This window comes from Haliotis rufescens, unplaced genomic scaffold (genome assembly GCF_023055435.1).
Source record: "Haliotis rufescens isolate VD_foot unplaced genomic scaffold, xgHalRufe1.0.p SCAF_1, whole genome shotgun sequence".
NCBI classification, from domain to species: domain Eukaryota; kingdom Metazoa; phylum Mollusca; class Gastropoda; order Lepetellida; family Haliotidae; genus Haliotis; species Haliotis rufescens.
Genome location: NW_025963779.1, coordinates 32,287,752 through 32,302,399, shown reverse-complemented (window position 1 = coordinate 32,302,399; position 14,648 = coordinate 32,287,752). Strand labels below are relative to the sequence as shown.

The 14,648-nt window shown below is 40.7% G+C and overlaps 1 protein-coding gene across 1 annotated transcript in view; it reads left to right on the top strand.

The window, feature by feature from the left end:
* Window positions 1-429: 429 nt before the first annotated feature.
* Window positions 430-14,648, top strand: part of LOC124110953 (oxidation resistance protein 1-like) — a 136,463-nt gene continuing 122,244 nt past the window's right edge. Inside the window, exon 1 of the mRNA XM_048394834.1 lies at window positions 430-757. Within this exon, the coding sequence (XP_048250791.1) occupies window positions 708-757 (50 nt within the window). The 5' untranslated portion in view covers window positions 430-707. The remainder of the gene's footprint in view (window positions 758-14,648) is intronic.

Genomic DNA, 14,648 nt, shown 5'->3' with positions numbered 1-14,648 from the left:
ACCCACCCACCATCACTGGTTGTATGCAATAACAGCCTAACAGTTAAGGCATAGATATATTGTGTCCTGAGGAGTGACTGTAAACATCATGCCGTGCAATGAGATTTTAGTTTCCCGTTAGATTCAAATTTTCGAAATCTTAAATAAACAGTTAATTTATTTTCTAATCTACACCCGGAAACTGAATTTACTGGAATGTGCATGTGTTTTATGACAATTTTTGTTTACTTCACTAGAAGTCTGTTGGTATAAAGTCGCCAAAATAAGATATTTCTGATTGAACAATTTCAGATACGTGATGAACATATGATATTCCACATGTATGTTAATGAAATATATTGAAACAATGTTGAAACGTCTTATACATGGGAAGGTTGTTTTAATATATTTTACTAGTGATCAGCCTCGATTTGCTCGTGAACGAGAGTTTCCTCCCTTAGACTAAACGGAAGTAGGTTATGGAAAACATAAATGGCTGATTTCGTGGGCGTGAAGCTAAATGATAACATTTCCACGTCGGAATGCCTCCTAACAAAATCTTCTCTTCGCAGACTTGTACTATGGACACTTTGTGAATGTGAAATATGTTGCAACATGAAATCGAAGGCATACGTTATGCAGGAATCATTCGCGAACAGTCGTGTTTTCCAAGAAAATGACATCAGCTGTTGAGTTCGCGAGCCGTATGGAACTGAAAAGCACAAGACATGAGTAGAAAACTTTTTGAAAAGCCTTTAGCTATGATGCAAAACATCAGGTAAGTAGAAGTGAAACTGTGCATATTGAACTTGGCCACTCTGTATTAAAGAGCCAATTAGCTATGATAATTACTCCGAAGGAGAGTTATCAATGTTGAGCGTTTTGCAATGTTTTGATTGTGAATTGATTTAAGAGTACGTCATATTTGGTAACACGTGTGTGCCACATTGTGACAAAGATCTGTTTTTCCTGTAAATATTGTATACGCTGATTGTGCGTCTTCAGTTGTCATGTAAGAGAAAATAAGATGACGTTAATGGCAAAAATAAGTGTTCACTCTAGCTCTAGACCTTTCGAAAAAATGTAAATAGACTGATTCCACAAGTACAGGACCAGTACAACCTGTAGGTGAATTCGTAACCAAACTAATTCTAAGGCACTCCCAACTCATAGACAAAATTCATGGTGAACTTGTAGACAAAAAAAATAACATTAGGAAATAGACTTGAATATTGATTTATTTCTTATAGATCTACATATTGAATTATTATCCTGATTGTGTGGCAGATATATTTCAGAGTTTTAATTTAACACTAGCCTACTAGCCCGAGGCTAGTACAAATTCCTGTGGGCTAGTACAATTTTTCCCATTGTTTTAACATTACAAGGGCATTTTATCTTTTCCTGGGCTAGTGAAGCTTTAAGGTTTAGTTCTAACCCTGTGTTCAATTCCTAAAATTTAAGTGACCAATAATTTTGTGATGCATTGTGACGATAAACACTATCGTATGGTGATCTCCTAATCCGCTCATCACTTTCGGAATGATCCTCTTATAATATAATATATAATATTATTTACAAAGTATCCTGCCAAAGAAATACTGATACTTACCACATATTCCGTCAATATTCCGCTAAGTATTGATAATTATGCTTATATTAATTATAACCATTTAATTCCATTTTATATGAAAAAAGTGTCTACAAATTCACTCCAGGTTTGTCAACAGGTTCACTGTAAATTGTGTCTATGAGTTGGTGGTAGGGCAGAGTATTGACCTGGATTTTGTATTGCAATATATTGCCTTACTTTAACCTGTTTTGCGATACGTATTGCAATATATTGCCAATTTACATTTTCATGAGTTAATCACAGTTATACCCTGTATTAATGTCAGATACCATCAGTCACTATTTTTCCTGTTCAGTGAATAAATGTATGATAAAGAGATTAAAGAATAAAAACAAACCAAGAAGAGCTTAATAGTCACGATGTGTACATGCTAATTGATAAAAAGATCGTCAGAGGCAAGTTGTATCAGAAAGATATTATTTTCCATTTCCATATCAATTAGGAATACATAAATATACTTGTTTATATTTGCCCCAATATATTGCTACATTTACAAGAGTATCGCAATACGTATTGCTGAAGATTTGCACCACAATATACCTGTGTACCTGTACATGCTGTAAATTAGTGTAATACTGCCCACCCTTAGTTGGTGGTGTCTGTAAATTCACCTCATCCCATACCCCGTTCACTCATGCTTATGTTATATTGCTTAGTTCTTAAAATGCTTTACTATACCTAGGTCCCATGTCATCATGGTCATTGACCCGTAAGATGTGACATGACCATCCATTCTTGAGCAATGTACATTGTACAGGTATAGCTGATTCCTGTTCGGGAAACCTGACCCATTGTATTCCCAGCTAATGGATCACTGAAGCTCTGGTGTCGTGATATTGTTTTGCCATTTGATGCATGGATGTATTTGGGAGGGATGAATCTGGGAGATCCACTTCCTATTAATAATACCATTCTTTGGTTTCTAATGCATCTTCTCCCAATGCCAAGCCAAAGACCCGGGTTTGATTCCTGACATGGATACAATGTGTGAAGCCCGTTTCTGGTGTCCCTCGCCGTGATATTGCTGGAATATTGGTAAAATCGGCATAAAACCTTACTCAACTAAATCCTCCCAATGCATATACAGCGGTAGAAATTGGAACTAGTCCTATAGTCCTTGCCAAACTGCCCAATAAGGTATCATAAGGACTAGTAGAAATTTGCCATATTTAAGGGTTTTGCTATATGTTATCATTATAAGGACTAGTGGACTAAATATGTTAGTTTCTACCCCTGCATATATCATATGTATACAGCATGCTTCTTATGTATATTATCCTAGTTAACATGGTTGTTCTCTTAAGTATCTTTTATCAATGTTTTATCTTACGGTTAATGTATCCCAGTCCGTAACATAACATTGTCATTACGTCAGTAGTTTGTCAGTTTGTCAACGTAACCTGCTGGTTATGCTGACATGGCTATCATCTGAATTGTCAACCCATTAGTTTCTGAATTGATGACGAGACAGCTAAAGAGTAATCAACAACTGTCCAGATGTCAATTTGTTATTGTGGACATTTTCGTGCATCTAACAATTTTTATAGGTTTTTTTTAGTATTTTGTACTTCTAAAAAAACCCCAAAATATGCAAACCAAACATTTAAGTCTTTCCCATCTTCTTTTTCATGTTAAAATATAAACATTAGACAACGTGAAGTAAGTATTTACAAATAATTCCAGCACTGTAGCACCTTCCTCAATTAATTTTGAATTAACATATCCAATAGATCTTGAATTATTGGGTGGTTATTTAGTTCAAGGCAGGGTAAGAATTTACCTCTTTCCTGCAAGCCCGGCGCTAGTACCATTTCCTGAGGGCTAGTACAATTTCCCCACTTTCCCCGTTGTTTTGACATTAAAAGGTTTTCCAAATACTGAAATATCAAATCCATAGGTTGTACTAGGCATGCTAGGTACATATGCTGTTTGTTGACGAGTTACTAGAGACATCAATTGTTCACTGAAGTGTACAGTCATCTTGTGATAAGTGTGGCTGTGGGCGGTTCTGGGTAGGGAATGTTAATAGCATTGTTATGTAACAAGTGCCTGTGTCTCGGTTACAGGCCGGCAAAGCCACATTTTGAAAATAGATAGCCCAAATTGATGTGGCTCTCGCGGCAATGGTTATGGTTGCGTGATTGTATAATGTGGCTCTCGCGGCTATGCTGTCAAAACATGCTTTGTGATTCTAACAGGTTACCGTATATAACAAAACAAGTCTTGTTTTCTCATTTTTTATTCAACAAGGATAACAGTAACATATTCATCAAAACTTTACATTGATGAATATGAATAGCATATGAATAGCATAATGCTTAATGCCCGGTGTTAATGATATTTGTTCAAATACAAAATATGTCCATTAATACTACATTAATGCATCCAAACAAAGTACAGTGACGTTGTCTTACACTTTGCAACACGTTTGTTCGTGTATTTATATTTTATTATTTTCTTTCTTTCCGCGTCCCAATGAAACCCTCTAATCGAAAACTTAATAAAAAACAATATTAGCCCTAGAAACCAAGCCCTAGCCCGGAAACATCCACTACTTACTCCAATTTCCCAAAGAATAACCAATTACCCAGCTCAAAATCAGAAATCAAAAGTGTCACTAAACAAAAAATCAACAAAAAATGGCAAAATATATACCAAAACTCAAATAGCCAAATAAACCAAAAATACTACACCCATCCAAAAAAATCGACAGAATAATTACTAAACTACAAACAGGCCACACCAAACTAAATAATCACCGTAAAATAGCTAATCTACACACAACAGGAAACTGCCCGTATTGCAAACAACAAGAAACACCAGAACACGTACTCATTCACTGCACACACTACCAAACACACCGAACAACACTACAGACCACCCTAAATCTTAAAACGGGACTTACACTAGAATCAATCCTAAATCCACAAAATAAATTAGAAAAATTCAAAGCCTTAGGCATATACCTAATTAAAACAGGACTAATTAGTCGCATTTAAACCCCAAATAAAATATTAAAACCAAATCTACCTTATCTAACAACCTACCAACACACACAGCTCCCTTAGTTCGTCCCCCACCCACTCTTGGCATTCTTTCCAAATTTCAAAATTACTATATAAGCAACCCCTAAAGCCCCCCTCCTGGGTTGCACAAACTCACTTTCCCCTTTTTGAAAACACATTAAATGGCCTGGCCGGGCCCGTGTGCGACATACGCTTGCAGTCGGAAAGCGCACGTTAAATCTCCAATATAAGTAAGTAAGTAAGTAACACCACGCTTAGTAATTTAAATGTGGGACACTCATTTAAAGGTATCGGTAATCGGATTAATTAATTACCCGCTAGAATAGGTGAAATGCACTCAGCTGAAAATGTGGCTCTACCGGCAATAGCCATTTCTGAAATGTGGCTCTCCCGGCTAGACACCTGTGTCTCACCGGGAACTACTGTAATTGCCAAGATTACATCATATATACATATCAAGTCCAACAGAATGTATTTTAATTGAAATGTCAACAGCCATAGTTAACAAGATTACATATGGTCAAACTTAAAAGTTCAATGAAAATGTGAACAGGTACGGTATACATGGTATATGTTATTCAGCAATCAAAATTAAGTTTCTGGTGTATTTGACTCTTGGGACCCAGTAAGCAATGGTAAGTAATTAGTTTCTTAAAACATTTGGGTTAGGACATCAATTCCTTGCCTTTCATGCTTCATGCTTTCATTTCAACTCTATTGTTTTATTGCATATTTTAACACTACCGTCTTATGCTTATACCGTATTTGATGTAATAGGCGTCCCGCTCTAATAAGTGCCCACAGTGATATTTGCTAATATATTGGCGAGTGAACAATCCCAATTCCTTCCGATTGATCAATGTACACAAGACTTATTTATTCGTGTATACTACGCACTCATGTGTTATATGCACCCTTAATTATGGGCAAATAAATTCTGGAAAAATATATCTGTCGTGTATGATACACACAGACTTTTTTTTGTATCATTTCAGGCTGTCAGCATAAACCACGAAATTTACAATCTATCAACTCTGTTTGTTTTTTCACCAAAAAGAGCCACCTGTTTCTAATTTTGAGAGCACCCTGGGCGCTTATTATGTCAAATACGGTAATTTAGTTTTAACCCTGTTGATGGTAATATCAGAATTCTTAATTTTATAGCGCATTATATGTTACTGGATTTGTCAACCCATGTATGAAAGAAAATGGGAGTGTACAGGTGATAGCATCCTGTTGGTAGACATTAGGAACTTGACATTCCTACAGGCTTCAAGCTCTATCAGATAACATCTCCAACTGGTGTTGAATTAGGAGACAACATACTGTGTTTTCAATGGAGAGCTAGGTTACCTGTAGATTTAACCATGTGAAATTGAATTTGGAACTGACCATGCATAAGATAGCATCCTGTTGGTAGACATGGATTGGAGAACTGACATTCCTACAAGTATGAATAAATGTCATTTTGTAATCAGTTATACAGTTGGTTTTACTCTCCAGTTAGTGTTGAATTAGGAGAGGTTTCAAATGTTAAATTGTGTGAGGTTAACATTGATAAATCTACAGGTAATCTTGGATGAAAATATATAATACGACCTCTTTGGTCTTAGCTGAGATATTTTGTGGTGGAGCATTGGTTGAGTCAAGTGTTTTAAGTGGGTTGTCGATCTGAATTGAGGAAACCCTGATAATAGCCTTTGAACAAAATATGGCACTGTTTGTCACACATTGAAAGTGTCTATCACAGCTACTTTTAAGCCAAGAGGAAGTAGGCGCCCCTAAAAAAACCTAAGAAGGCCTTACAATGTTTTGTTTGACCCTGCCAATCACTGTTATGACGTTGTACTGCTCAAGGTGACATAGAAATATGATTGTCACAGTTGACTATAGAAAAGTACCAAATTTCAAGCTCTCTGTGGGCCCTTAAACTTGAAATACACTCTCTTAGTCGATTCTTATTGTGTATTCTGCCCGAAATGTATTGCTTTAAATACGACGATGACTGAGAAAGATGGTACTTTTCTAGGAATATTAGCTTCCATGGTGATGTGGCCCTTAAATTGGCTGTTTCCATCAGAAGTGGCTATTGTGTTTTGATACCTCTGATTGACCAATCAGAAGCAAGTAATTTCCAAAATGATGGTAGACCTTTCATGGAAGCTGTGACAGTGCAGTTGATCTTTCAGCATCTTATCACTGACACAAGGCAGAGCTCCAGATAAGCTTTTAGTGTTGTGGGTATTTTAGCCATGCATTTTAAAATCATTGGGTATCAGTTATTCTATCTGGGTATTCAAATTTCTGTTACCTACTAGTTTTTACACATGTGGTTATTTAAGTTAAATATTTAAAAACACTATTCATCTAGTCCCTGCAAACTGGTGTCGTGTGGGTTTGAGAGCTTTATAGGACGCTTTATAAAGTGTGATGGCAAATGATCGTGATGTAACTGTCATCGTGGAGTTTAGCAAGGTTGATGAAATGCCCGTTTATAATTTCAATATAAGTTGCTGATTTGCTAATAGAATATGCAGGGTTACTTCACAATATTTTGATGATACGCACAAGTTTTATTTTTGTAGTGTATCTGTAATGTTCGTTGCGTATTTGATACGCTTGAATTTTATTTTACTGCATATTTCTGAATTTCTGGTGCGTATTTTACGCAGATACACAGCTTATCTGGAGCTCTGCAAGGTATTAAACCATTTGAAGAAAGTCATGAATATTTGACAAGATAACATTCATAACCATGCACTGCGATGTGACATATTTCACCCAGAAGAAATGGGAGAAACATTGTTTTGATATTTCACAAACATAACCTGCTTCTTTAGAAGTTGTCAGGTTTTTTTAGGATCAAAAAGATACTTTTCCCAAATACTGCCAAGATAACAACATGTACAAGATATCATGGGGTGGGGGATATGGATGAGTTATTAAAGTTATCAGTAGCTAGAGTCATATGCATTATCAGGGTTAGAAATTAATTATTTCACAAATCTGCAAAAATAAACTGCTACAGAGTTGCCATCTACCTAATGGTTGGAGTGTCAGTCCACAAGTAAATGTGACTAGTCCTGCTACAGAGTTGGCATCTACCTAATGCTAGAAGTGGCAGTCCACAAGTACATGTGACTAGTCCTGCTACAGAGTTGCCATCTACCTAATGCTAGAAGTGTCAGTCCACAAGTAAATGTGACTAGTCCTGCTACAGAGTTGCCATCTACCTAATGGTTGGAGTGTCAGTCCACAAGTACATGTGACTAGTCCTGCTACAGAGTTGCCATCTACCTAATGCTAGAAGTGTCAGTCCACAAGTAAATGTGACTAGTCCTGCTACAGAGTTGCCATCTACCTAATGGTTGGAGTGTCAGTCCACAAGTACATGTGACTAGTCCTGCTACAGAGTTGCCATCTACCTAGTGCTAGAAGTGTCAGTCCACAAGTAAATGTGACTAGTCCTGCTACAGAGTTGCCATCTACCTAATGCTAGAAGTGTCAGTCCACAAGTAAATGTGACTAGTCCTGCTACAGAGTTGCCATCTACCTAATGCTAGAAGTGTCAGTCCACAAGTAAATGTGACTAGTCCTGCTACAGAGTTGCCATCTACCTAATGCTAGAAGTGGCAGTCCACAAGTAAATGTGACTAGTCCTGCTACAGAGTTGCCATCTACCTAATGTTAGAAGTGTCAGTCCACAAGTAAATGTGACTAGTCCTGCTACAGAGTTGCCATCTACCTAATGGTTGGAGTGTCAGTCCACAAGTAAATGTGACTAGTCCTGCTACAGAGTTGCCATCTACCTAATGGTTGGAGTGTCAGTCCACAAGTAAATGTGACTAGTCCTGCTGGAGAGTTGCCATCTACCTAATGGTTGGAGTGTCAGTCCACAAGTAAATGTGACTAGTCCTGCTGGAGAGTTGCCATCTACCTAATGGTTGGAGTGTCAGTCCACAAGTAAATGTGACTAGTCCTGCTACAGAGTTGCCATCTACCTAGTGCTAGAAGTGTCAGTCCACAAGTAAATGTGACTAGTCCTGCTACAGAGTTGCCATCTACCCAATGGTTGGAGTGTCAGTCCACAAGTAAATGTGACTAGTCCTGCTGGGGAGTTGCCATCTACCCAATGGTTGGAGTGGCAGTCCACAAGTAAATGTGACTAGTCCTGCTACAGAGTTGCCATCTACCTAATGCTAGAAGTGGCAGTCCACAAGTAAATGTGACTAGTCCTGCTACAGAGTTGCCATCTACCTAATGGTTGGAGTGTCAGTCCACAAGTAAATGTGACTAGTCCTGCTGGAGAGTTGCCATCTACCCAATGGTAGAAGTGTCAGTCCACAAGTAAATGTGACTAGTCCTTTAAGTTTACTGTCTCAGACTAGCAGGCTTCTGTTAATGACGGACATTGTTTAATGGGATACTGCAAGGACAACAATGGTGAGGTTATGATTCTCATTGGGATGCCTACAAGCTTGCAGTTTGGGATTTTGCAATGGGGCTATGTTTATTCCCTGGTACTAGTCTAGTTCTACAGTTGTAATTGTAACGTGTCCTGTGTGAAACTCTCCCTGTTTCCTTGTAATTTGGAATTTTTTTTGTAAATTTCTAGATAAAATTCATCATAACCTGATAACATTTGTAAGAGCAGACATACAATGTGTGTTTGAATGACAGACTGAAAAAGATTTATCAACACTGTTGGCTGGTCTGAGAATACACCATCTTTAACTTAAGGAGCCCTGAATCCATCACCAAGGACAATATCAAATGTGTTTAGTGAACCCAAATTTAGTCCAACTCAATGCATCACCAAGTGTCATTTCTTGTTTTAACACTCATTTTCTCACAGTGGAAATGTATGTCATTCATATACAGTGTTACCTCGCTATTGCGCCCTTCAGTATAGTGCTAACTCAGTTATGGTGCATGATGTGCATGGTGAACAGGAAGTCCCTATGGTGACTGGTCAAATTGTTCCTTATGTAAAAATATCATGCAATAGCAATATGCTGTACCAAAGTTCTACGCTCATGGTTCTTATTATTTTATATATGTTTAGTAAAAGCTGCAACTATAATAACACGATAATGGAATACATTATTCCTGATAAAATAATAATTTCATACACAATTTCTTCTGACCATTGCGTCAAAATTCTTTGCAGTTGTGTCATTGGGTACTTTTCAACTGAATCACAGGTATATTGGGAGAAAATGTGCGTACAGCTGATTGTTATTTGTCTTAGTTTACGAACAAACACACATTGCAATCTTAATCCCTGCATATAAAACAATGCCTTGGAGAGCAGGAAATACAATTTGAATGGTAAATCATCATGCAATGTACTACTGCGTTGGTCATCTAACCCCAACGACCCCCACCTCGGTGATTGTCTATAACGTTCATCAATTATTTGGACCGCAAAGGTAGTGTTGTAGAGAGGGATCACTGTATATATTATGGCATAGTTTTCTATCAGTACATATGATGACCTTACTGTAAGTTACTTGTGTCTTACCCAAATAATCAATATGCATGGTACACCAGTGTAGTGTAAAGCCGTACAAGAACATCTAATTCACATGCAGGGCCCTGTTCCACAAAATGATCTTAGCACTGAGTCGATCGTGACTCCCATTCTTTAACACTGACCATGCTGACTGACCACAGTCGCAGCGTTAGGATTGCTTTTTATGGAACGGAGCCCTGATCACCAGTGGGGATTCTTGTTAGAATATAAACATGAGGCCCTGAAGTGATGTGGTGGATTGTGCATCACATAACCTGGGGACATATGATGTTGCTCACAGCATCAGTCACTGGATTGCCTGGTCCTCACTACTGTAAATCTTGAAATTAACGCAAGTGGTCTTTGCTGGTCTTAATCAACTTTGCAATTATGTCTCCAAAATGACTATCAACAATAAGACGGCCTCACCACACATTTGGATAGCGGAAATACCAACTTGAATATATACAAAAACACGGTATATTGAGCAGCAGTTGTACCAAGTACATAACAAGAATAGGAATTACACAATGGGCATCTGGTGAGTTATCACTGCTGGGGACAAAAGTTCTACCCACTCGTGCCAAACTCGGCATCATTGACCACTCCAATCAGTGAACTGTTGTTGGTTCAATTATTTTATTGCCTTTGAACTTTCTTAATGCCAGTCAACAGAGTAAACATATAACTGTGTTTTGTTTTCAGGTAAACACTGTATATTGTTTTTACGGAAGTGCTCTACACAGTGCTAATAAGCAGTGGTCTTTTATTGTTTGATTGGATTAAGGTTGGTTGGTTGGTTGATTGGTTGGTTGTTTAACTGGTTGTTTAACGCCGCACTCGAGTCTGTACCAGACAATCCAGTGATTGATATCATGAGCATCGATCCACGCAATTGGAATCGATGACCGTGCATCAACCAAGTCAGCGAGCCTGACCACCCAATCCAATTAGTTGCCTTTTACGACAAGCATAGTCGCCTTTTATGGCAAGCATGGGTTGCTGAAGACCTATTCTACCCCGGATCTTCAAGGGTCGATAGGATTAAGGTAAGGATATGTGTCATTCCACTGGGGATTGGGTGGGGGTAGTCGCATTGATATTGGACACATTTTTGGCTAGGGGTCAGCAGTCGTATTAATTTGGAGACGCATTAATTTCCAGATTTACAGTAATTATTTACAGGCTGACGTCACATAACTGGAGTGTTTCTGACTGCGACTTTCAACAAAAAACAAGAAACGACATCCAAGTGCCCATAAAGCAACAGTACTTCCTATACATTATCATTGACTTCGTCGTAGTGCTTAATAGATTACTTTTAGACACGATCACAACCAAGTGATGTAGATGGAAGCCATTGACACAGGCAGACATGAACACTACCAACACTCTCTCCTTCAAACAGTTACAGTTCAGTGATCACTACAAATTCAATTTCTGACATTCAATATGTGAAATGGATGTGTAACAGTTCACCTGCCATTGTGAAACACATGACTGTTGTCAATAGCGATCACATAACAAGACATTGAACATGTGTGTTGCCATGTTTGTTGGGCATGGTTGAGTGAGGGATAAGCTGCACATGTCGTCACTCTCTTGACACACTCTTAGGTGTGTCACGAATCACCCATGTATCAATGGATTGCAAATTATACCTGACCATATAGTACAGGATATGCCTTCACAGGCATCGACTCTGTATCGATTTTCAGTATTGTTTAAGAGTCTGCTAACCACCTGGACTAGCATTACCACCTATCATGATACAAGGGGCGAGATCTGATTGCAGAAGACTTAAGAATGTGCCTGTTGATATAAAATATGTGAAGAATTTTACGCAAAAACTTCGCAAATTAACTATTGCTATGAGAATGATTGCTTGACTGAAGAATTTTGATGTGTATCAACATGTGAGGAAGGTGTATCATGAAGCATCTACACATACTACCATCTGTAGATACACAGGGTGAGTGAGGCCCTTGACACACTCTACTATCTGTAGATACACAGGGTGAGTGAGGCCCTTGACACGCTCTACCATCTGTAGATACACAGGGTGAGTGAGGCCCTTGACACGCTCTACCATCTGTAGATGCACAGGGTGAGTGAGGCCCTTGACACACTGCCATCTGTAGATACACAGGGTGTGTGAGGCCCTTGACACACTCTACCATCTGTAGATACACAGGGTGAGTGAGGCCCTTGACACACTGCCATCTGTAGATACACAGGGTGTGTGAGGCCCTTGACACACTGCCATCTGTAGATACACAGGGTGAGTGAGGCCCTTGACACACTGCCATCTGTAGATACACAGGGTGAGTGAGGCCCTTGACACACTCTACCATCTGTAGGTGCACAGGGTGAGTGAGGCCCTTGACACACTCTACCATCTGTAGGTGCACAGGGTGAGTGAGGCCCTTGACACACTCTACCATCTGTAGGTGCACAGTGTGAGTGAGGCCCTTGACACACCACCATCTGTAGATGCAAAGGGTGAGTGAGGCCCTTGACACACTGCCATCTGTAGATACACAGGGTGAGTGAGGCCCTTGACACACTCTACCATCTGTAGGTGCACAGGGTGAGTGAGGCCCTTGACACACTGCCATCTGTAGATACACAGGGTGAGTGAGGCCCTTGACACACTGCAATCTGTAGATACACAGGGTGTGTGAGGCCCTTGACACACTCTACCATCTGTAGGTGCACAGGGTGAGTGAGGCCCTTGACACACTCTACCATCTGTAGGTGCACAGGGTGAGTGAGGCCCTTGACACACCACCATCTGTAGATGCAAAGGGTGAGTGAGGCCCTTGACACACTCTACCATCTGTAGATACACAGGGTGAGTGAGGCCCTTGACACACCACCATCTGTAGATGCAAAGGGTGAGTGAGGCCCTTGACACACTCTACCATCTGTAGGTGCACAGGGTGAGTGAGGCCCTTGACACACTCTACCATCTGTAGGTGCACAGGGTGAGTGAGGCCCTTGACACACTCTACCATCTGTAGATACACAGGGTGAGTGAGGCCCTTGACACGCTCTACCATCTGTAGATGCACAGGGTGAGTGAGGCCCTTGACACACTGCCATCTGTAGATACACAGGGTGTGTGAGGCCCTTGACACACTCTACCATCTGTAGGTGCACAGGGTGAGTGAGGCCCTTGACACACTCTACCATCTGTAGATACACAGGGTGAGTGAGACCCTTGACACACTGCCATCTGTAGATACACAGGGTGAGTGAGACCCTTGACACACTGCCATCTGTAGATACACAGGGTGAGTGAGGCCCTTGACACACTCTACCATCTGTAGGTGCACAGGGTGAGTGAGGCCCTTGACACACTGCCATCTGTAGATACACAGGGTGAGTGAGGCCCTTGACACACTGCCATCTGTAGATACACAGGGTGAGTGAGGCCCTTGACACACTCTACCATCTGTAGATACACAGGGTGTGTGAGGCCCTTGACACACTCTACCATCTGTAGGTGCACAGGGTGAGTGAGGCCCTTGACACACTCTACCATCTGTAGGTGCACAGGGTGAGTGAGGCCCTTGACACACTCTACCATCTGTAGGTGCACAGGGTGAGTGAGGCCCTTGACACACTGCCATCTGTAGATACACAGGGTGAGTGAGGCCCTTGACACACCACCATCTGTAGATGCAAAGGGTGAGTGAGGCCCTTGACACACTCTACCATCTGTAGGTGCACAGGGTGAGTGAGGCCCTTGACACACTCTACCATCTGTAGGTGCACAAAGTGAGTGAGGCCCTTGACACACTCTACCATCTGTAGGTGCACAGTGTGAGTGAGGCCCTTGACACACCACCATCTGTAGATGCAAAGGGTGAGTGAGGCCCTTGACACACTCTACCATCTGTAGGTGCACAGGGTGAGTGAGGCCCTTGACACACTCTACCATCTGTAGGTGCACAGGGTGAGTGAGGCCCTTGACACACCACCATCTGTAGATGCAAAGGGTGAGTGAGGCCCTTGACACACCACCATCTGTAGATGCAAAGGGTGAGTGAGGCCCTTGACACACTCTACCATCTGTAGATACACAGGGTGAGTGAGGCCCTTGACACACCACCATCTGTAGATGCAAAGGGTGAGTGAGGCCCTTGACACACTCTACCATCTGTAGGTGCACAGGGTGAGTGAGGCCCTTGACACACTCTACCATCTGTAGGTGCACAGGGTGAGTGAGGCCCTTGACACACTCTACCATCTGTAGGTGCACAGGGTGAGTGAGGCCCTTGACACACCACCATCTGTAGATGCAAAGGGTGAGTGAGGCCCTTGACACACTCTACCATCTGTAGATACACAGGGTGAGTGAGGCCCTTGACTTACTCTACCATCTGTAGGTGCACAGGGTGAGTGAGGCCCTTGACACACTCTAATATCTGTAGATGCACAGGGTGAGTGAGGCCCTTGCATAATCTACCATCTGTAGATACACAGGGTG